The 23,187-nt window shown below is 39.2% G+C and overlaps 1 protein-coding gene across 4 annotated transcripts in view; it reads right to left on the reverse strand.

Moving 5' to 3' along the window:
• Window positions 1-166: 166 nt before the first annotated feature.
• ca8 (carbonic anhydrase VIII) overlaps window positions 167-23,187 on the reverse strand; it is a 24,967-nt gene continuing 1,946 nt past the window's right edge. Inside the window, exons 2-9 of one of the 4 annotated variants that reach the window (XR_002277885.3) lie at window positions 18,137-18,322; window positions 17,772-17,896; window positions 15,660-15,755; window positions 14,584-14,646; window positions 14,397-14,445; window positions 12,472-12,584; window positions 5,376-5,570; window positions 167-1,216 (exon numbers count right to left, since the gene is read on the reverse strand). Coding sequence is in view for 1 of the 4 variants with exons in the window: in XM_020630341.3 (XP_020485997.2) it covers window positions 5,436-5,570; window positions 12,472-12,584; window positions 14,397-14,445; window positions 14,584-14,646; window positions 15,660-15,755; window positions 17,772-17,896; window positions 18,137-18,328 (773 nt within the window). In the remaining 3 variants the exon portion in view is untranslated. Of the gene's footprint in view, window positions 1,217-5,375; window positions 5,571-12,471; window positions 12,585-14,396; window positions 14,446-14,583; window positions 14,647-15,659; window positions 15,756-17,771; window positions 17,897-18,136; window positions 18,329-23,187 lie in introns of all 4 variants that reach the window. The other 3 variants (XR_002277884.3, XR_002277883.3, XM_020630341.3) reach the window with 3 other exon arrangements.

A 23,187-nucleotide genomic window follows, 5' to 3' on the forward strand; every position in this document is an offset into this window, starting at 1 on the left:
CTGCAGTTCATTTAACCGAGCAGCTTGCTTGTGTAAGAGATGAGATTCCCCCGGATACAGCGTTACGCTAGCTTATGACTGATAGGATCACGATTCTTTGCAAAGCCAGCAGAAGATATGCTAGAGTTGTCTTTGTCAGCAAACTGATAGTCATTTCAAATTAAAGTAGATTTCCAGGAGCAGAGGCTTTGGGCTTTATTTCTGTTTCCAACTCCAAAACAACAACAACAACAGATTATAGAATGAAGAATTCATTAAAAAGTATTGCATTTGTTAAATTTGTTTACATGTTTACATATGGATTTATGACGACTGACCATTAAGGAGCAACCGCTATAATGGTGGCCAGTCTACCTTCAGCTGTGACGTCATCATAGAAATGTATTCATGTTCAGTTTTTTTAATATGGAGGTTTTTCCATTCACTTTTTGAGCAGATCTGCAGCAGCATGTTTAGTTTGTAACACATAATGACCTGCTTCAGGTGTTTCTACATATTGGATGCAGCACATAAACACATGCAGCTTGTGTGTGTGTGTGTGTGTGTGTGTGTGTGTGTTTGCTTTGATGTGTAGAGCTTTTCAGTGTGTTTCAGAATCTTGGTCACAGCGCAGTTTGAATCTGTACGTTTGTATGTGTGTGTGTGTATCTGCATGTGTGTGTACAGGTGCGTCAGTGGTTTCATGTTTCCTCGTGTTATGACAGCAGAGACAGGGTGATTGTTACGTCTGCTATCATCTAATCTGGACACACAAAACACACACACACACACACACACACACACACACACACACACACACACACACACACACACACACACAGACACACACACACACACACACACACACGCACACACACACGCACACGCACACGCACACGCACACGCACGCACACACACACACACACACACGCACACACGCACACACACGCACGCACACACATTACAGTAATACTTGTCACACACCCCCAATACTCGCTCAACCACAAGGTGGATTTCACATTCACATGACTGCAGGAAATATTAGAAAGAGAGACAGGGGTAAAAAAGAAAAGTAATACACCTACATTCATGCAGACAAACACACACACGCACAAACACAAAAGCACACGTTGGTGCAAGATCAATAGTTTCTTTGTCCCTTCAGTCTGCAGCTTTATCTCTCTGTTTCTCCTTTCATATTTCCTCCCCGCTCTTCTCGACTCCTTGTTCTTCTCTTCTGCAAAGAAAGAAAAATGTGGTTCAGATTAAAGAACATTAAAGACGACCTACGGTTTCAGAGTAAATGTTTTTTAAGAGGGCGGGGGGGAGGGGAGGGGGGGATAGAGCAGAGAGAGAACTGTCATTGCTCTAATCTGAGTTCTGTGTGCCATGTAAAGTAGTGCTATCAGCAGTAATTACTTTGAATAAGGTTTGAAATGAATGTGTTCATTTTTCATCCTGATTAATCTCATCCTATTTTGTCCCTTCAGGCTCACCGTAGATAGTCCTCCTCAGAGTCTCCCTGTAGTCTCAGTGATGTAGAAGGACACTGCTGCATCTTTGAATGTCTCATTTCACTTTAACAAACTCTCAGACAGCTCAGCTGACGACTCCAAAGTAATATCCACCTTATGACATCACACATTGACCTTATGACATCACACATTGACCTTATGACATCACACATTGACCTTTGTTACTGTTCCTTTGAGCTGTTTTCATCCACCAGAAGGTCCTTACTTTATTTCAAAATAAAAGCAGATGGATCGCAATCCCATTCACAGAAGGTATGCATTGTGCTTATAGTTAATATGCTAATATATTTAATTAAAAAGACATTATAGCGGGGCGCTGGTGGGGCAGTGGTTAGCACGAGCCCCATGTATGGAGGTCGTGGTCCTCCTGGCAGGTGGCCCGTGTTCAAATCCGACCTATGGCACTTTTCCCACGTCATTCCCCACTCTCGCTCTCTCTCTCTCTCTCTCTCTCTCTCTCTCTGATTTCCGACTCTAAGCCCAAAAATATGTCTTAAAAAAAAGACATTATAGCATGAATGTATTATCATTATGCTAATGCATTAATAACAATGTGTAATGCCATGCGTGGTTCTAGGCAGGAGCCAACAGGGGCCAGTGCCCCTGTAACTCTGAGCTCAGTCCCCCCTTTGGCCACCCCTCCTAAAGGAAGAGCCCCCCTCATAACACATACACAGTGACTCAACAACCGGACTCACAATCTAGTATTAAATACTGTTACTGAAACAAATATAAATCATGGTATTTAAAGTTGTGGTATTTAATGATGTGTGCTATTATTTGGCATATTATATATTTATTTTAAAGCGATCATCTTTGTCTATTTTTCACCTGGGTTTAATGTTCCCCTCTGACAAAACAACTGGCCCCAGTTTGGCCCCCCTCAGTAAAAGTGGTCTAGAACCGCCACTGTGTAACGCTAATATGGGCATCTTGTGTCCTTATGAAACATTCAAAGACGGACAGGATCTTTATTTTCACAACATCATATGGGAGCAGGTGGCTCGTGTCACTGTTACTGTTTGACCTCTCTCCAGTCTTCTTTACTTCTTCACCTCTTCTCCTCTATTCATCTCTCTCGTCTCAGTTGAGTTTGCACTGTTGGGACAGGATTAGTATCCGTTTATACTATATACAATACTCCTTTGTTCTTTGCCTCTCTTTTCCCTTGCCCTCCCTCCGTCTCCCTTCAGCACAGTACCTCTCTGTCTCCCTCCTCTCCACAAACTATCCTCTCACCTTGTTTCTCTTCCATCGTAGCTTCCTGTTTTCTTACATCTACGTCCCAAACTTAATAAAGGTTCAGAGCTCCACTGGCAAAAAGAGTTATTCATTGAAAATAAAGCCTTCACTGTGCTGAATTCACCTTTTCAATAACATGACTGCATTAAAACACATAACTGCAGGATCTTTCTCTTTCAAAGACATTGTAAAATAAACAATAAAATAACCTATTATCTTAGCTTAGTGGTACTTTTGTAAATGGAGCACTCCACAGATTTCAATGTTGATGTTTGGCTGGATTGTCAAGAGGAATACAACTCTTACTAACTTTTATTGAATGTCCTCTTTTGCTGCAGACAGAGCTTTTTTTTATGAGAACGTTTGTGTTACAAACTGGGACAAGGAGTCTGAAACACAAGGACTTTCAGATGTGACGGTCAAATCAGAAATGTAGAATCTACAACCCCATTTCAGCTAATAGACAATAGAGACTCATCAGATTAAAATATGACAAAAGAGACATCAAACTGTTGAACGGCTGACCTCCTACATCAAGAAAAAACAAGTTACAGCACTCAAACGCTTAAAGTGTGTTTGTTAAAAGAAGATATGGAGCAGTAGAGCTGTAAATATGTCAATAACACCAAGTTAATTATTTTGCAAATACATTGACATTTCTCCGTATCAACATTAAAGGGGACATATGATGAAAAATCTAATTTTACAGTGTTTTTGAATATATATCTGGGTAACCTGAGTGTCTACAGACCCACAAAATGTGAAATAAACCCATCCAGTCCTTTGTTTGTGGTCTGCATAAGTGTTACAACACAGAGTAAAATTATCTGTTTCAAATGTGCTCTCCTTGTGATGTCACAGTGGGATTCTGTTAAAAAAAAAAAACCCTCCCCTCCCTTGGTATCTCCACCCATGGACTCCACCCTCAGCCTAGAGCAAAACTTTTGTGCAGGTCGGCCATTTTTATTCTCTCTACAGAGGAGTGAGGTCTACAAGGAAAAGTCAGGGGGGGGTGGGCTCATTGCATTTAAAGAGACACATACACCAAAACGGAACGTTCTGAGAGAGCTGGTTTATACAGGGTCACAAACCTCCTCTGGTGCTTGATTCATGTTATATTTTGACCAAAGCACAGCACAGATGTCTCATTTAGACCACAGGGGACTGTTTGAAAAGGTGGAGAAGGGGGATAATATGTCCTCTTTAAATATGTTTTTGTGCTTTTTTTTTAATTAAATATGGGATTTCAATGTTTTGCAATTCATCCCCAACCATTATTTGCCTTTTACGCAACGTATCAAAGTTTTTTGGAAATGGGAGGCTAGCATTTTTTTGGTGACTAAACCAGAACAGTGAGTAAAGAAGTCAAATCATTTTGGCAAGTGTGTTTTTCATCGGCCTCTTGTTATCCTTCCATCATTTTGTAAGTGCAGTGCAAAAGTTTTTAAATTTTTTAAAGTTAGGGAAGGCCTAAAACTGAATGTAGAAACAAGAAAACATCCATTGACTGAAAAATAGAATATGTCATCTACTATTTATCATACTCAGAGAAGATTTGCTTACGACTTTAGATTTTAGATAAAGTCAAACTTAAATACTTTGACAGACACCTGCTCATCAGCTTTTGTTCAGCGGAACATGTCGAGATAAATCACAAAGATTTGATACTGTCAGCATTGAGAAATGTGCTTTTAAGAGTTAAAATCTACCACTTTAATTTGAAGTTCTCATCCATCTTTACCTCTCCGTCTCCCCTCTGACTTCTAACAGCTCTGCACTGTCCTCCTGCCGCAGTGCTGCTGAGCTAAATCTGGGATCCCATCATACACTCCATACTGTATATAGGCTAGACCCAGATAAGTAACTGAACTGGGTTAGTTCTTCCAGGGCTTGATCCATTACTTTGTGGTTTCAGAGGACCCAAATACCTCTGGGACAGTGCACCTACTTCCATTAACACTCTGTCCCTTATCAGGAAATGTGCTGAATGAAGAATACAGAGAACAGTGTTTGGTGATATGGTCCAAGAAAGATCAAAAGGTTGACATTCATTCTTTCCTTTATTTTACTAATTTGTAATCTTTTTCTTTTATGAAAATGTAAAATTATAGCTGCACTAATTATTTATTTTTCATTAACAATGGATTCAATTACTAAAGTGTGTTAAGTGGGTCACTCACTAATAATGAAGAGCACTCAGTGATTTACCTCTGCAGTCTCCCTCAGCTTTACAGAACATTTTAGCATTTCATTATCTTGGTTTAATGGCTGCAGCTTTATTTTTCATTTCTCTCTCACCTCTCAGTGGATGAGCTTTGATAAACCAACTTTGTAGTGCCTGTCCTGCACTAAACAGCAGACTGACAAAGTAAGTGCCTGGACCCAAAACACTGTCAGGCACTTATCAGCTTAAGAGCCAGATATGACCAAAACAGAGATAAAAGCAGAAGCATTCAAAGCTCTAGTTAAATCCTAACTTAGCTCTGTATCAGCTAGATGTTAAATGAGTTAACTGTACAAGTCAGGAGAAGGATTTTACATTCATGGGCCGCGGCTATAGCTAACGCATATCTTTTGATAAAATGGTACAAAGAAGAACTTGTAAAAAATGAAAATGACCTTTCATACTTGTACCGTTAGGTCCCATCGTTTTTCTGAATCATCCGTGGAAAGGGAAGATTACTGGAAGGCGGCGCGAACTGTCCGGTCACTGAGCGGCTGTGTGGGACGGAAGTTGTCCCCCAACAACCCATCATTTCCTTCTAGCAGTTCTGCCCCTTTAGTATGGGACCGCAGCCTCCGAAACTCCTCAATCTGTGGAGAGAAACCAGGTAGGCGTCTTTTAATTGGCTAAACAAGGTCACATGCATATCTGAAGGTCTCATACAAAAACAGGTTTAATCAGGATGGTGGAAGTTTCCTTAAGATCAATAATGATATTCCTGGACTAAGGTGGCTGATTGCTAATATTCACTATCAAGTATTCAGTGCATCCCAGAGACTGTATAAAACATGGATGTAGGCTCAGTGATGTCCATGTTTAATGGAGGGGAATTTTGAAGCCGATCGAGGGTAGTGGCCATTTTGAAAATGTTGTCTCAACTTAACTTTTTTTTCAAACTAGACAAGTGGTGAAGCTGAGGCAGCCTTAAGGCTCCTGGCGGACAGTTGCAACGTGCTAGCTTGCAGTCAGATCGGTCATGGCCCTAATTATGCCGAACTTATCCTTCATAAAAATCAAAGCAGATGCATTATAAAAATATTTATGCCCTGTACAGTGTGTGCCGATAAAGACTTAATATATTTAGTACAAAATAGTTTTTTTTGTACCACACTATTCATCAGTTCATTATCTACACTGGTGGTGCTGGAGCTGATCCCAACCAAGCACGGCGCTACACCTGTCATGATTTAGTCTTACGTAGTTTGTATTTTCAGTTTATATTTCCTGTTTTAGTAGTTCTGTTTTCCTAGCTTAGTTGCTAGTGTTTTTGTTTGTATTTCCTATACCTGTGTTTCTTTGTCCTAGTGTGTATTGTTCCTGGTAAATTGAGTTCTCTGTCTTTAGTGTTTCCAGTTATATTTTGTAGTTTATTTTTCCCTCCGTGAAACTTGCCTTTAGTGTGTTTTTGTCTTAATGTTTCATAGTCTAGTCTTTAGTGTTTCCTGTTATTTTGTATCTTCATATCCTAGTGTTCTTTATGTTCTTGTGTAATGTTACATTATTGAGTTCTGTGTGTCTTTAGTGTTTCTGGACTTGTGTTTTCTTCCTGCCTTGATTGCCCTCATTGTCTTCACCTGTGTCTTGTTGGTCTCACCTGTGTTTGATTACCCCTGTGTCTATTTAGTCTCTGTGTTCCTTCCCTTGTGTTGTCAGTTCATTGTTTGTTAGTTGTTTGTTGAGTGTAGTTGTTGTAACCCATATCTCCTCGAGGTTCCTTGTGGTCTTACCTTTGTGATTTTTGAAGTAAGTTTAGTTTGCCTTTTCACCTTTTTGTTTAAATAAATATTTTTGGTTATTCTGCACTTGGGTCCACCTCCCTTGTATTCAACACTACGTGACAACACCAGGGGCTTGGGGGTGCTATAGCCCCATCACAAATCTGTCTAGCCCCGGTTAAGCCCTTATGTATGTCTGCTTTTATTTGGAAAAAAAAGATAGAACTCAAAAAGTAACAATGAATTCATGAAAATTGATTATTCATAGCATCCAAACGTATTAGTCAAGCTCCCCCTCAGCACCGGGAGACAAACAATCCTGGCGCCATCCCTGATCCCAGCCATCGTTGGGCGAGAGTCGGATGTACCCTGGACTGGTCGCCAGTCAATCACAGGGCTGTCCCATAGAGACAGCTACACTCACAGTCACACCTACAGGAAAGGTAGAGTCACTGGTTAACCTAACGAGCATGTCTTTGGACAGCTGGTGGAAGCTACAGTTCTTTGGGTTCATTTTGAAATGCCTTGGTGCATCCCTTAGTTTTTCCTTACTGTTGTTACTTGCTAAATGTTGCCGAGTGCTTTGCTCATGTAGGATTCATGTGCAGGCTCTATAAATAGTCAGAAAGAGTATGGTGCAAGGAGTACAAAAACGACTGATCGACTAACTGATTGATTCAATTATATTTAAAGTAATAAAGCGTGACGGTGATTTATAACGACCGAGTCCCTGCAAAAGGATAAATGATGGTGACTTGATTTTGTCAGTTTGCTTTTTAAAAAGGTAAGTTTAGCAATCTGTGACTTCAAATACTCACAGTTTACTCAGGCTGTTGGATGCTGTGATGACAGATGATAGACTCTTAAGTGTGGAGTTCAAGGTGAAAAGATTTTAAAAAAAACTGGGACCAATGTGGAGTCCTTTATAACAGAGAAAGAAGCTGTTACAGTATAACAACAGTGTAGGAATAAAATGTCTTTGCATTTCCCTGCCCTGCGTATAGACCTGTGAAAATTAACCATTTTTTTACATCATCTCCAAGAACTCTCTGGTTGTTTTGTTGCTCACAGAAAAACAAAAAATGCTCAAAATTGTGACCGAAAGGATCCAAACATTTGACTTCCTGCTCATGTGTGACAGTGGCTAATGATAATATCTAACATCTACGCCTACAGTTCAGTGTCTTACGAGTTGGCCAAAACAAACAGAAAACTGTTCCTGTGCTGTTGTACCACTGGCTGACAGAAGGAGAATTTATAACCTTCTGTCAAAGTGCAAAACGTGTAGGCATGGCAACGGTTGAATGACAAACACACACATTTTTGCATGCACATTTACACTGTGCACACACTCTTTGTCTTTCAGCAGTTGATAATAGCCGGATGTTTGAGGTGTGTTTTCAAGCAAGCAGGACCTGCAGGTCTGTAGCACTTATTCTCCTGTTTTTCTTTATTCAGCAGAGGTTCAATAAAATCTTATAGGTTACCATCGAAAAATGTGAGAGAAAAAGTTAAAGGTCACACGACATATTCTAAAAACCATCTTGTTTTCTTACGCTTCTATTGGTAGTTTGCTTATTACAACTAATTACATATTGTTTGGGTGTTATGTGCACCTCATGTAGAGAGGCTATAGGGTTTTGAATCTGACCTCGGCCCTTTGCTGCATTTCGTCCCGCTCTCTCTATTCCCAACATTTCCCGTCTCTCTTCAGCTGTCCCATCCAATAATCCAATAAAGTCAAAAAGTCCCAAAAATTACTTAAAAAAAACCAACTTCAATTCTCAATTTAAAGCCCAATTCTAATTTAATTGCAGCAATATTCTTTTCTGTTATCCCCCAAAGCCACAAAGTGAAGAGGAAGTTATTGAAGAGTTACTGTTGCCTCAGGTTAAGTCTGAAAACTTAAAAAAAAAATGCAGCACAAGCAAGAAAAGCCCAAGAACACAATGAGCAGAGAACAGATGATATGAAAAGAGGCTGTTGGAAATGTATTCTAAGAAATAGTACCCAGTGTGATCTCTCCTGGACAGGAGTAGTTTCAGTTGTTAAGACAAAAAGCTTTTGAATCTCAGTTAAGCATCTGTGGTGTAATCTCGGCAGCAAGATAGCATTTATGCTAAAAACTTATAATGATGATTGTGTCACTTGTATGTCTCTCGTATGACTCGCTATCGCCTGCTTTCTGCTGTAATTATTTCACATCTTGTTTGTTTTATTGATGTTTTATTGTTTGATCTGACGATGGGCAAAGGGACATCTATGGACTATGCCATGTATAGGAATGTGAGTTAAATGGCTTTTTCCCTGCAGGGAATAATTGAGCTGAAGTGTTTTGAAGTCATCCACAACAATACAGACATTGTCTAAGGCAAGAGGACTGCAAGAAGTCTTTTCTTTTCACATTTCCAAGAGTCAGCAGACTAAAGATGAAATACTGAAATAACTATCAGAGGAATCATCATATGTTACAGCAACCTGAGTTAAGATATATATCTATTCAATCAATGTGACACACTTGGGGGGACAGAACTCATAAAGGAAAATAACATTCCTGCATGTTTAAGTAATGGGTTTTTTTTAAATTGATGACTAAACTAAAAATGTTCTCAAATAAAAAAAAACTTTGAAATCGTCTACATTTGCTCTTTAGTAACTCTGAATGTTCATGACGTTTTCTGAGAAGAGAGAATAACTTAAGGTCAATGTTAACAACTTGGGAACAACCTCACACCTCTAACGGACTTCAATTATAACATTTTAACATGTTACATAAAATAAGTTCTTAAGGGCAAAACAAAAAGGCGCTCAAACTGATGTATAACGATGAGATGTAAAAAGAAGAAAGAATTGTGTTTAACACCTATAGGGCTGTTAGCATTAACAATTTAATCTGGATTCATTCATGTCTGAAGTTAATGCATACATCTTTTTTTAGCCGCGATAACTCGGATGCTATTTTGTCCCTTCAGGCTCACCGTAGAGCATCCTCCTCAGAGTCTCACTGTAGTCTCAGTGAAGTAAAAGAAGGACACTGCTACATCTTTGAATGTCTCATTTCACTTTAACAAACTCTCAGACAGCTCAGCTGTCGACTCCAAAGTAATATCCACCTTATGACATCACACAATGACCTTATGATATCACACATTGACCTTATGACATCACACATTGACCTTTGTTACCGTTCCATAGAGCTGTTTGACGTCAGTTTTTGATCTGTCACGAGTTCCTTTTTCTGTGGTTAATTTCATGTTGTAACCTTCGATCCAGAAGAAGGTCCTTACTTTATTTCAAAATAAAAGCAGGTTTAAATAATACAGCAAGTAAAGGACTCTCCGCCTAAGACAGTACAAAAATTCAAAATAAAAGCCTCACAATTTTTATTTGTAAATGCGAAAATTTAAAAATGATGCACTTTAACCATGCCAGGATATTTTAAACTCTGGAGCGAGTGTAGCCAATTTTAGCAGCCACGTTTTACAACCTCTCTTTCTGCAGGACTCAGCAATGTCGATTACATCTTGGTTACTTTTACCAAGAAACAAAGGAACTGATCAATGATTTAAGTCTCCCTCTCAGACAGGCTCTGGAGGACAGGATATTATAAACATTTACAACGCCTGGAGTAAATATCCAAGCGGAAACAGAACACTCTGCTATGTACGAATTGACCCCAAAGACATGAACTATCACCGAAACCATTACAACAAAGTTGTAAAAATTGACCATCTGTTGAAGGATTGCTGAAAAACTGATCAAACCACAGCGTTCAATTCTGCATCAAATGAACATTTATGTCTTTCTTCATCTAGATATTTGTAATTGTCACATTGAATGTATTGTAATCATATTTTTAAACTCAAAATCTGATGTTCGGAATACAAATAATAGTTTTAATAGTTTAATAGGAATTTGACGTGGAGCGCTATTGCCATCTAGTGTTAGAATTTCCATGAATACGTAACCCGCATAATTATACATTTAGGTGTGTTATAAAGCATACTCTTTGATATTAGCTATAGACGGTGTTATTTAAAGACACCAATTTCTTTTATTAATATGTCTTATTAAGAATGTTGACTGTATAACATGGTTTTGTACATGCTGGGATTAACTGAGGATGTTCCCAGATGGTGTGATTTTCATCTCAACATGAATCTGATAGAAATGCATGTCTAAATATATGAAGTGAACCTACATCAACGTGGATCTGATAGGAATAATATCGAAATTAATGTATGGTGACGTGTATATGTTTAGATTCTTATTCTTAATCTTATTGAGTAAACTCGTTTTAATTTTAACAAATGTCCTCCGGTCAGAGTGGGAGTAACCCTTGGGCGGCCCCCCTCTCTTGCAGCTGATAAAAGTTCAGACTCAGCTCAGATCTCTTGTTCTTGTTTTTTTCTTCCGCTTCTCTTCGGACTTCAGTTCGGATCACCTTGAGACTCTTAAGTTTGCGCCGTAGAGAGACGAATCTCTGCTGAACTTTTATTTTCAACGCACATTTTTGAAACATCAATTATTTTTTCTCAAACAAGGCTTTTGAACTTTCTTCTCCAAAGTCTTTGCTCTTCAATTTTGAACGCCAATTTCTTAATTTGGATTCACAGAGATGGCCATCAGTTTAATTTAAATTGGAAATCAACGTATCAATAGGCTCTTTAATATTTTTCCTGTTGGATCCACTTGGAGTTGGTGTCGACACAACCACGACGGCTGAACTGCCATTCCACCTCCATCCTAGCTGCATACTCCGACCCAGGTGCTAATCTAATCTGGCCCGTGGACCTCTCTGGGCCTGAAAAGAACTACTTGCTGGAGACTGAAACGCGGGACCAGCCGTCCGAGTTCAATCAAACTCACCTCACAGTAAGAGTGTTGGTTCCGCAGTGGGTGTTGAGAGATTAAGTCGTGAGTTGTGTCTATTCAGAGCCCTCCTTTAAATCCAATTAGAATCCCAAAATTCGTTTATCAACTTTTTTTCTTTTTGATCATTTGCTGATTAAGTCATTCAAACAAAGCCGTGTCTTATCTTGTTACTAAATATATAATGTCACCATACATTATAATTGCATTATCCCGATCATAAGAATCGTATTCTTTATCTGTTTCATCTATACCTTATTGTTTACCATTTCCATATTAAATTTTACACGTGAAATTCAGAACTTTGTCTGTGTGTTTTCTGGTTTAACATTTCTAGAACTTACTTCTTTCAAGATATGAAACTGACTGATTAATTAATTAACTTATACAGTTAAAGTTAATTTCTTCCTGTAACAGGAAGTGGTGCCATTTTCTGAATCCGAGGTTAAATAACTTCCTCATGACTGGATGTAATTTATCATGTTTGTTCTAATGTATTCTCTCTGGTCTTCTTCCCCTTGCATTTGTTTTGTTATGAAACCTTGAACCTTGAAAAAATTGAATTTCAACCATGAGATTAATTGAAAATTAAAAAAGTAATTGTTTGACAGCACTTAAAATTACCTTTTATTATTTAAAAGCAGAATGGTTAAAATACTCTTAACAATGAGGACTGAGTTTAAAAACACTTCTAAGCATTACGCTCCCAAGGTGGACGGTTAACGATAATGCATAATTAGCCACAGATTTTGATATTCCTCACATTGTTGTTCTTTTTGTTCTTTCTGCCTACATTACCCATAATTCTGCCACTGACAGAGACCTCTGTATGTGTGTCTATCACCAGGGATGAGGAGAACAACAGACGCTGATGTTCTCAGGTTTTGTTTGATTCATGTCTTACCTGTAACTGTGAGATGGTCAGAGGGTAGCGATAGAGGATCCAGGTCACATTTTCACTACAAGGTGGTGTGGTCAGAGAGCCTTCATACACCCAATAGTCTCTCAGTAAGGGGTCTGAGGGCAGAGGAACCATTTCATGTGAAACACATTAAGACACTTAAAAAATGGTAAAAGCTGTTTTTATGTTGAATCTGCTTTCAGTTTGGTAACAAAAAATAAATACATAAAACCAAGATTCTTTAAAGGGATACTTCACCCATTTGCATTAAGCATTGTATCATTAGAAACCTGGTAGTATTTTTGAATGGTCGATCATCCCGCCCTTTTTTTCCCCTGAGACTGGAAAGATCTGTATTTCTAAGTTTGAAAAGGAGCTTCCAGTGACACAAAAATCGTCATTTTGCGTCATCGGTGGCTACTTTGGTTAGAGGGGGTGAAACTACATTGCTAGTTCGTCATGTTTTCAAGCTGCCAATGGGGGGAGGGAGTGGACCCACTGAAGCTACAGACCAATCACAGGTCAGTGGGTGGGAACTCACTCCCAGAATCGAAACTTAACGTCCGCCATATTGCTTGCTAACAGGCTCTATGGAGAAAGCTAATAAGAACCAACAGTTTCATAAAAGTATGTTTCAACTTCAAACTGATATGGATGAAGGGGATTTTGAAGGTCTTGTGCTCGAATCCGATGTTCGTGGCTATCTCTAATAGCCGCATTATAGCGGCGAGCAGTTGAGGCTGATGGAGGAACAGGCAGCGGCTGCTGTGCATTCTGGGAGTTGTTGTCTTTCATCCACAGCCAAAAAGACACTTCCTGTCTTTTCTCGGCCAAGAAGGCACCAACTTCAAAAACAAAATTCATATTTCTACTACATATATGACCCAATGTCAGTACAGATTCATGTTTCAACAGGTGAAGTATCCCTTTAAGCTCTGCAGCCCACAAATCATCTGCCTCTTTCTGACACAGAACAAACAAATGCTTACTCAGCAACACAGATGATGAAGCTTTCAGGCAAGCTACCTTGAGAGATCCAAAACATGGTAAACCAAACTGCCAAAAAGTTATTTTGTATGAGGGCTCTTTCAACAAAAGAGAAGAACAACCAGTTTTGATCCTACACACACTTTAACCCAACACTGCAAAAACCTCAATCTTAGCAAGCTTATTGGTCTGATTTGTCTCACTCCATTTATTGCAAGCTAGATTCGCCTGTGAAGTCCAGATTCACATCTTATACAAAGCATACAAAAGCAAGAAATAATGCCTGAATAGTGAATAATAATAAGATGTATGAACTAAGTTAAATATAAACATCACGTTTTGAGATGCTAAACAAGTAAAATTGTTTTTCCCAATTGGGAGATTTTTTTTTCTTACAACAAGCCGTATTTTTTTCTTTACATATATTGAAAGAAGAGCTGATCTGGACTTGTCAAGTGAATGTGGCTTATATTTAATGTAAAGAGATATTTTTGACTTTAAAGTATACGAAAAGTATAGTTTTGGCAGCGTAGCTTTTATAGTTTTGTGCAGCTAAACTCCCAACTGCCTCCACTGAAGAGCAAACACAAACAGTTTATGACTTCTACAGAGTCGTGACTTAATATGTGGGTATAACATTTCACCTTTCTGTAATCTTTGTGGTGTACCACATGCTGACTGAAATAGTAACAGTACTCCTACTACAAAGGAAGTCTAAATCTCTGCCATACCTACAAAGAATAATTGAGGGACTTAGTTGAAGGATTACGGAGACAACTGGAGCTACTTTATCCACCACACATTGTTGACTCTTCAACAGTACTGGTTGTGTTTAAGAATAAGGGGGTCAAGAACAGATGATTTTATGAGGTTTTCCAAGGCTTCATGTGCTTGAAATATTTTTTTTTAAATACATTTATATCTTTAAAAAATCTGCTTACCAGGTAACAGAGTGTTGGGGTTGAAGCAGGGGATGATCTTGTTTTTCCCCTAATAAAAACAGAAAAACAACAGAAGGTATTGTCATTATGCATCCATTTTCACACTTTTTATCTAATTATTGCCTTATAGGATGTAATAAAATGTCTGTAAGATCTTAACGGTTGATGGTTTCATTTGTAGTCTAACCTTGTACTGCAGGTCCTGAAGAACTTCAGTGATGGCCTTCAGACCCAGATGCTCCTTACCAATCTGATAAAAACAAACAACACATTTCAGGTGACAGTATGACCTGTTGGTGGACATCAGTTTTATTAATGTATTTCCAAAAAACGATAATAAGCGCCCAACACATTCCAACACGGTCGCAGCAGACGGCTGCTCAACATCAGTCTGGTTCTGTTCGAGGTTTCTGCCTGATAAAAGGCAGCTGTAGTTAGTTGTAGAAATGATAATGACTGTTTAAGAAAGTAAATTGAATGAATAACAAGATTATTAATTGTAAATAAAAATAGCAAAATATAGTAAAAACCATTTAAACCTACAAAGATTTTAAGAAATGTTGCAGGAGGGGGGTCCCTGCTGGAGGCTCTTGCCATATGAGGGTCCTTGGTTAGCAAAGTTTAAGAACCCATCTAGAACATATCAGCTATTTTTTATCAGATCTTAGTCTATACTCTGTATCCTTAAAAGAAGTAAACAGGAATTAAAATCTGAAGGAGCTGTCATAAGCAGGATGTGTGAGGTTGGCCGTGTCAGGCCTGTTTAGGGTAGAACCAGAACAACACTGCTATCAAATGTGTGTGTGCTGTTTTTGATGGGTGTGTTGTCCCCAACTGCTGTAACTGAGATCTCTAAAAATGAACGTCAATTTCTGAGGTCTGATTGGTTTTATTAAACCGACAGAGTTACGGGCCAATTCAACAGAGAGTAATTTCACAGGAATGTAGCAGACGGTATTTTCCAACTTGTGTCAAAGTACCATTGCACATGAAGATAACCTGGAATGAACCGGTTCACTGACAATCCCAGGAAGGAAAAGCACTTCAAGCTGCTGAAAATGTTTGATGAGAGCAATGGAGCTGCAAATGCATGCAGATACTTAAAATGTTTAAAATATTTTTCAAAAATATGTGGCACACACTGGTTCAGCTACTATAATTTACCAGACACAAGGGAGAGTAAAACCTGATATTCATCAAGCTTCATTTGGCTTATGTTACTTTTCAGGACTGGTTGATATGTCCATACCTATTTTAATTTACCTGCACAAAAAGAGATATGATAAGGACTCCATTCTTCATCCCAAGAGCATCCTCCAAAGTGTTGAACAGAGTGCTGTTCCAGTGAATCAGATGGAGCTGCAGAGAGAGAGGCTGTTTTCAACAGGTGTAGGGAACAGGAGTTAAGTGAATGGGGGGAAACCACCAGCTGGGGCTGACTGAGGGCTTTCCATATGGGCTCTTATGCCAAGTTAGTGTGAACAGGGTGGAGGAGTTGGCCCCTTAAACAAACAAATATCAGACCAGAACACACATTTATTCTTCAGAAGTCTGAAAGCTTCATCCTTTTTATCTTGCTTTAATTCAAATACGTTGGAAAATGAGTTCCCTATGTGAAGTCTTAGTGATCTCTGATGTATAGAGAGTAGATGTTCTTGTGTTTCAAATACATGGAGGCCGAACAGGCCAGGGGGGGTCTGGCACCATGTAGGTCCTACATAGCCCTCCACAATAGGGATGTGAGTCTCCTCCTCCTTACTGTCAGACTTTGGGACCATCTCAGTATCCAGGGTGATATTAACGCCATGAGATTTATCAAACTTCACCAGTAGATTCAACTGGGACAACCTTCAATGTTTCTGTTATCCATCCATCCATCCATCCATCTGTTCATCCATCCATCCATCCATCCATCCATCTGTTCATCCATCCATCCATCCATCCATCCATCCATCCGTCCATCTATCCATCCATCCATCCATCCATCTGTTCAACCATCCATCCATCCATCCATTCATCCAACCATCAATAATCCATCCATCCATTCATCAATAATCCATCCATCCATCCATCCATCCATCCATCCATCAATAATCCATCCATCCATCAATAATCCATCCATCCATCCATCCATCAATAATCCATCCATCCATCCATCCATCAATAATCCATCCATCCATCCATCCATCGAACATCCATCCATCCATCCATCCATCCATCTGTCCATCTGTTCATCCATCCAACCATCCAACCATCTATCCAACATCCATCCAACCATCCATCCATCCATCTGTCCATCCAACCATCCATCCATCCATCTGTCCATCCAACCATCCATCCAACCAGCCAACCAACCAATAAAAAAAAATAAGTATCTAGCATTTTTATACTTGTTAACAATCCTTTAACAAACATTTTGAGGTCTAAAACAACAAAAGAAGAATCTTCTACATACAACTTCCATTACGATCAGTGCTATAGTGCAACTCTGATCAAAGAGGAAAAATTTGCAAAGATGTCTCCCTCTGAAGCTTCTTCTGTTGTCAGAAAATAGGATGTGTTAAGTGTTAATGTGATCCTGTAGTGGACAGTAAGTGACAAGTAATGTGCATTTTTTAAATCATCCTTTAGGATCTTTCGTTCATTGTTTTACAAAAATATTATATCTGCCTTTAACCCTGATGGAGCTGCACTTTTAACATGGTGAAGAAACTACAACGAACATTTCTGATGGCAGGATGAGGTCAAGTCAAAGTCAAGTGAATCCCTGAGCTCATTTAAGCAGCTGTTTCTGCTAAAGCTTCTTTCAGTTTGGATCATATCCAGATTAATAATTCCACCAACCACGATGTGCTGTTACATTGCACTGTACTTTAAAGGTGTTTAATTAAGCAACCCAGTTGGAGATTCATATTCTCACAGTGTTGTTTTACAGCACAGACGAGTGAGATCACCCCTCCAGATATATAAAAAGTACTTTTAGTTTTTTACTTCTTGAGTAGATTCATAGACCAGTTTTTTTACTTCCACTTCCACTTCAGTACAATCTAATCAGAGTAACTTTAATTTTACTTGAGTACAGTATGCTTTACTCTTTACACTCCTGTTTACATTAATGATATAAGGTTAGCTTCAGTCTTATGTTACAAGTGTTGCTTGAAAAGATAAAACTTTTCAAAAGATAAAACTTTTCAAGGACTCAACAAGCTACAATATAATCTGAAGGACAAATGTCCCTGCCAGAAGTCTAAACAGATGGGAGGGAGTTGGTCCTCTGCAAAATCACACCCTATTTCATGGTCATGGCCCTATGTTAGTTTTTGATGGGGGATTGGGGGATGGGTGTATGTTGATGTAGGTGGGTGCTTGCTCTACCTCCATGGGGAAAGCCTTGAAGTTCACAGTGTGCTCTGATCCTCTTTGGTTCTCTTTGCCCCAGTGGAATCGAACCTCATTGAGCTCATACTCATGATCACTTGGCAATGGCCCCCCAGTAACCACTGGCAACAGAGCAGATAACATTGTTAGCAAACACATACAGGAAGGAGAAGACAAAGCAGTCACAGTGAAAGTAAAAGAGAGAAAGGAGGTCATTAACAGTGAACTCTTTTTTTTCACACATTTCATAAATGTGTGGGGAAAAAACTCACCACTAAACCATAGTGGCAGTCAGCACAATCTAAACATGCTTCCTGCTTTCTCATTTGTCAAACAAAGAGTATTGTGTAATGATCTGTTACCCGACTTGGACTTGAGAATGATGCGAACAGTGTGTCCATCGTTGATGACCTCACAGTCTCGACACACCACGTAGTTCGGTGACAGGCCAACGTCGAGGAGGGTCGGGTCGTACTGAGCCTCCCTGGAGTTCAAATTAATCGGAGACTGGTACTCTCCGTTTGCTGCTGGGAAATGGAGTCCCCATTCTACACCTATGATTGAAAGCAGGCACCAACACACAGAGAAAACACATTTAATGTACCATACTTCAATATCTTTATGTGTCTTTATTGTATGACTCATGTTGTGTGAAGTAGTGTGTTGCTTTGACAGTATGTGCCACACTTATATCCAACCATATATTTGTATAAAGGGTAACAAATCTGTCAATGAAACACTGAGCAAAAGTCAAGTAAAGAGTAATAATTTGATTTATTTTAAATGATATACTAACATGAATATTAGAAAGTTAAGGTGTTACAGCACATAACTGTTTGCTGTAGGAAAATATTAGAGTAACAGGTCTTGATCAGAGCGGACATTTTGTCTTGCATGAAATAATAATAAAAGTAACTGTTAATATAGGTCTATTCAAAAAGAAGTTACAGAGTGCTTTAAAATGAAAACAAGCAAATGATATAAAAATGCATGCATTGTCAAATTATAAAACAAAATTGAAGGTAAATGAAAAGGTTTTTGATGAAAGCACAAGATACTCTTGCCCAAGTCCTGAAGAAACATCCCATCCTGACCACGCCCCCACGCCCTACCACCACACGGCCCCACCACAACAACCCAAACAGCTACCACCCCCAAAAGACCCAGACCCTGTGCACGCAACACCCCCCCCCCCCCCCCCCCCCCCCCCCCCCACCCACTGTCACCATCAGCCTTCTCCATAGCTGCCCCCTCCCTCTGGAACTCACTCCCTACACACATTCAACACTGCACCGACCCTCCTACTTTCAAATCACTGATCAAAACTCACCTCTTCAAACAAGCTTTTAATGTATGATTTAGATGTAGTTCCTGTTTTCTGTAGTTTTACCTTTATTGTTGTTATCTTTATGATTTGTGTGTAATGTTGCAATGTCTGTTAGTCTGTCCTTACTGTGCTGATCTTTCTGTTTTTAACTATTGTACAGTGTCTTTGAGGTTTTGAAAAGCGCTTATAAATAAAATGTATTATTATTATTATTATTCCCACAGGAGAAAAGAGAAAGGAGAGTCTGTAGAGATATGTTTGGAAGAGAACAGGGTCGCAAAAGGACAGGTGTTGTTGATGACAGACAGGTCTATTCAAGGTCAAGTTAAACAATGACGGTACCAGGACCCTGAAACTGAAGCAGCTGATATATAACTCATACATCCTTTTGTTTTTATTTCTTGTACTTTGCCTGCTCTGACAGAATTTGATATTGTATACCATCATGATGATGTTATGCTGGTATGTTGGTCATATACAAAATATACAAGGTATTTTTTTTAGGTCTTAAAAAAGTTTATTTTAGACTGTTTCATTACTCAAACATTCATGCTTAGGACATAAAGTTGATTTGAAGAGAGATTTTTAAAAACTATGGCAAAAATGATAACCTGACATTTACATAAAGCGAGTCAGCAGGTGAGTCATTTAGTCACAACCGTCTTTGTTTACATTTCAAACCTTCTTTTCTTAAAACACACACACAAACACTGTTACACAAACAAACACTCCTGAATGGAAAACAGTGAAGAACAAATGAAGAACACTCCCAACAGATCAGTCTGTCAAACCCTTTAAGCTGGCTTCAGCTCTTTAATAGAAACAAATTAGTTCGAAAAGCTTTAAAACAACAAAGACTAAAATAAATAACTGGAGGTGTGAGGACAGATTTATGTTGTTTTGTTTTCCTTTTGCATTTCTTTAATGTGTTTTAAAAGTACTCTGGGTATTAATTATAGCTCAAGAGCACTCCACACAAGGTTGCAGGCAGGACAGGGAGGACAGAAGATGTAGCTTTCCTAATGGGATCAAGGTCCATTCAAATGATCTTCTGCAAGGTCAAAAAGACAATCATGGTGGCTGTAAATAAGAGTATTTGTTAAGGACATAATGATGTCATTTTTGACCATGGAGAAGAAATAGCAAGTTACATGTTGGGAAAAAATAAAGACAATGAGATGTGATTGAAAGTTGCTTAAAATTGTGGTTAAAGCGTACACAGTCCCTTTTGCATTTCCACTGTGTGTGTGTGTGTGTGTGTGTGTGTGTGTGTGTGTGTGTGTGTGTGTGTGTGTGTGTGTGTGTGTGTGTGTGTGTCTGTGTGTGTGTGCGCGTGCGTGCGTGCGTGCGTGCGTGCGTGTGTGTGTGTGGGAGTGCATGTGCGTGTGTACACCACAAACCATTCTTCACTGAGGTCTAGACTCTAGACTGAAATTAGCCTGCTATCCTTGTTTGCCTTTTCCTCCCTCTACCCCTCCATTCTTCCGCTCCCTGCTTCCTCTCGGCGCACACTTTGTGAACAGGAGTTTTCGAGTGTGATCGTGACGGTGAGAAATTTGCTTTAAACAGAGTAGAGGAACAGAAAGAGACATGGGGAAGGTTGAAGTTTAAACAGCTTGAAAGCGAATGGACACAGGTTGTGGTTGCAGAAAGAGGGTCAGCATGCAGAGTAAGTAGGATGGAAAGGTTGAAAAATAATCGATGTAAAAATAATTTTTTAAAACAGACTAAAATACTTGTATATCTTGATTTGGACAAAACTATCTTAGATTAGAGGAAGAGTTACCCTTACTTTCTATTTTTGCACCAGTAAAACCAGTGCAGGATCAGGGTAGAGAAAAATGATACCAGAGGTGCACACACTGTTCTACATTCACTTTCTCTTTTTTCTGACCACTATCACTCCCCCAGTACAATGACAGCGTTGTACGACATGTGCAACCTGATGTGTTTCTAACAGAAGGAAACAAACACATTTGGTGTATCAGATTCAGGAAAGTCCAGTTCACTCTGGTTCCTCCAGGAAATGAAGTCAACTCCTCACAGCATGTCCCTCCACTGAAACCTCAGCAGGCGTGCCCTCCACACTGAGAGCTCGCTATCCGTCACATTCCCTCTCTCCTCAGCAGCTAAAGCCTTGGCAACACTTTAGTAACGTCAGTGAGGGTTTCACTGCATGTTCCTGCAGGGCTGTTAGTGAGTTTGAGTCACAAAGGTACAAGTTTGAATTGCTAAACCATCTGTTGTGCTACAGACCAACTGAGAATCTGGTGAGCACCGTGTTTTTACATTACTGCATCTGTGGCCCAATCTTGAAGTCCACCCTCACACACTCAGTCTGTGAGGGCTCAGTGCCGTCCCACTGTCCAATCATCAAGTGAGGAGTGATCTCTCACTGACTTTACGAGCCCTTTTATGCACTCTGTCCGTAAGTGGGCATATCTGCAGACTTTGAGTTTGGGAATTACCCATGGTTCATACCATTGTGACGTGAAACATATGATTTCCCGGGGAAGCCCACAAGAATTGAAAGGTAAACAAACGCCATAAAACGGGAAAAAGGTAGAGACGGTAAAAAAACAGGAAGGTGACACCATGCTCTATTTACAGTCTACTAAAAAAGTTTATTTGGAAACTACAGCTAATTCAGAACTCTACTGCAAGTCTATAAACATGAACAAGAGAGACAGAGAGCATATAAGTCCATAAGATAAACCTTTATTTATCCCACAACGAATACATTTATATAATAGGCTTATATTGAGTAGAACTTTTTATAAGAGCCGTGGCTGTGAGTGAGTAAAGTGAAAAACGTAAAAAAAGCTTTTGCTACATGAAATCATGTAGTCATGGTTACAGAGAAGTTGCAAAGTGCTGTTCTATTTGTATTTAACCATTGGAGAAAAATTGATAAAACAAAATTCCTTTAATCCACAGTTTTGTTAAACAATCTTACTGGATGATTCAAAGTCAAGTTTTCCTTATCAATTAAATATACTACGGTAAGGAAACCATGTGGCTCGGTCCTTAATTGATCCTCAACTGACTGAAACCAGTCTAACCCTCCCTTACTCTCTCTTAAAGGGACAGTAACCTACCTCACTGCCCTAACAGCAATACTGTTTTTAACTTTACAGAAAATCCACATGAATTCAATCAAATTACCTTTAGCAGACTTTTAATACATTTTATAACTTAACTTACACAATGAAATCCCTAAAATAAAGATTAACTTTCAACCCAAAATAACACTGCTTATTTATTTACTTCAACATGTATGAATGTAACTTGGCTCCTACATCCTCTCTGTTCGCTGATATGAAAAAAAAAGTCTGAACTAAAACTCTCCTGATGACATAACTCTAGGTTTATGTGAAATGTCGACTTTCTCTGTTTGTGACCACAGACTGTAAATATGAATGTTTGAAGCCTGAGTGATGTCACCCCTCTGTTCCAGCAGGGGACCCTGGAGGCTCATCAGCAGCAGTCTGCATGCTGGAAATCCTGTCTCAGTCTAACTTTCAGTCAACCTAACGACAGGCTGAGAGCTGGAGCTGAGGCGGGTTTTAAGCCTCTTGACGCCCTTCTGTCAATCAGGTCAGCTATCGGCTAATATGGATAACACGTATCGTTCATAAAATCAAAACAGATGCATTAAAAAAATCCCCCCCCGTACAGTGTGTGACCATGATGACAATAACTAATCAGACCTTTTTTGTTTTTTTGTACCAGACTGTAAACATGTTTTTTTTCTGCTGTATAAAGCCTTTATTTGGATGTGGGCTCTTGAAGCTGCAGCCTCTAGTGGACACTCGATGAACTGCAGGATTTTGCACTTCCACATTTGGCTTCATTTTTCGCTTGTTTGAAATGTAATCGTTAAATAAATAAATCTTAAATCTTTGTATACATGTCCAGCAGAAGCAGAACACTATCAGGATGTGTCACAGAGAAGGGAGTTGTGAAATATACCAAATACAGCATATGATTAAACTTTATAATGGTTTAAATATTCTTGAAGTCCCTCTGGTTTAGCCTCAGGACACACCACCAACACCAAATTCTTGATATTTTTCAACTAATGAC

The sequence above is a fragment of the Labrus bergylta genome, chromosome 4 (genome assembly GCF_963930695.1).
Source record: "Labrus bergylta chromosome 4, fLabBer1.1, whole genome shotgun sequence".
Lineage (NCBI taxonomy): Eukaryota > Metazoa > Chordata > Actinopteri > Labriformes > Labridae > Labrus > Labrus bergylta.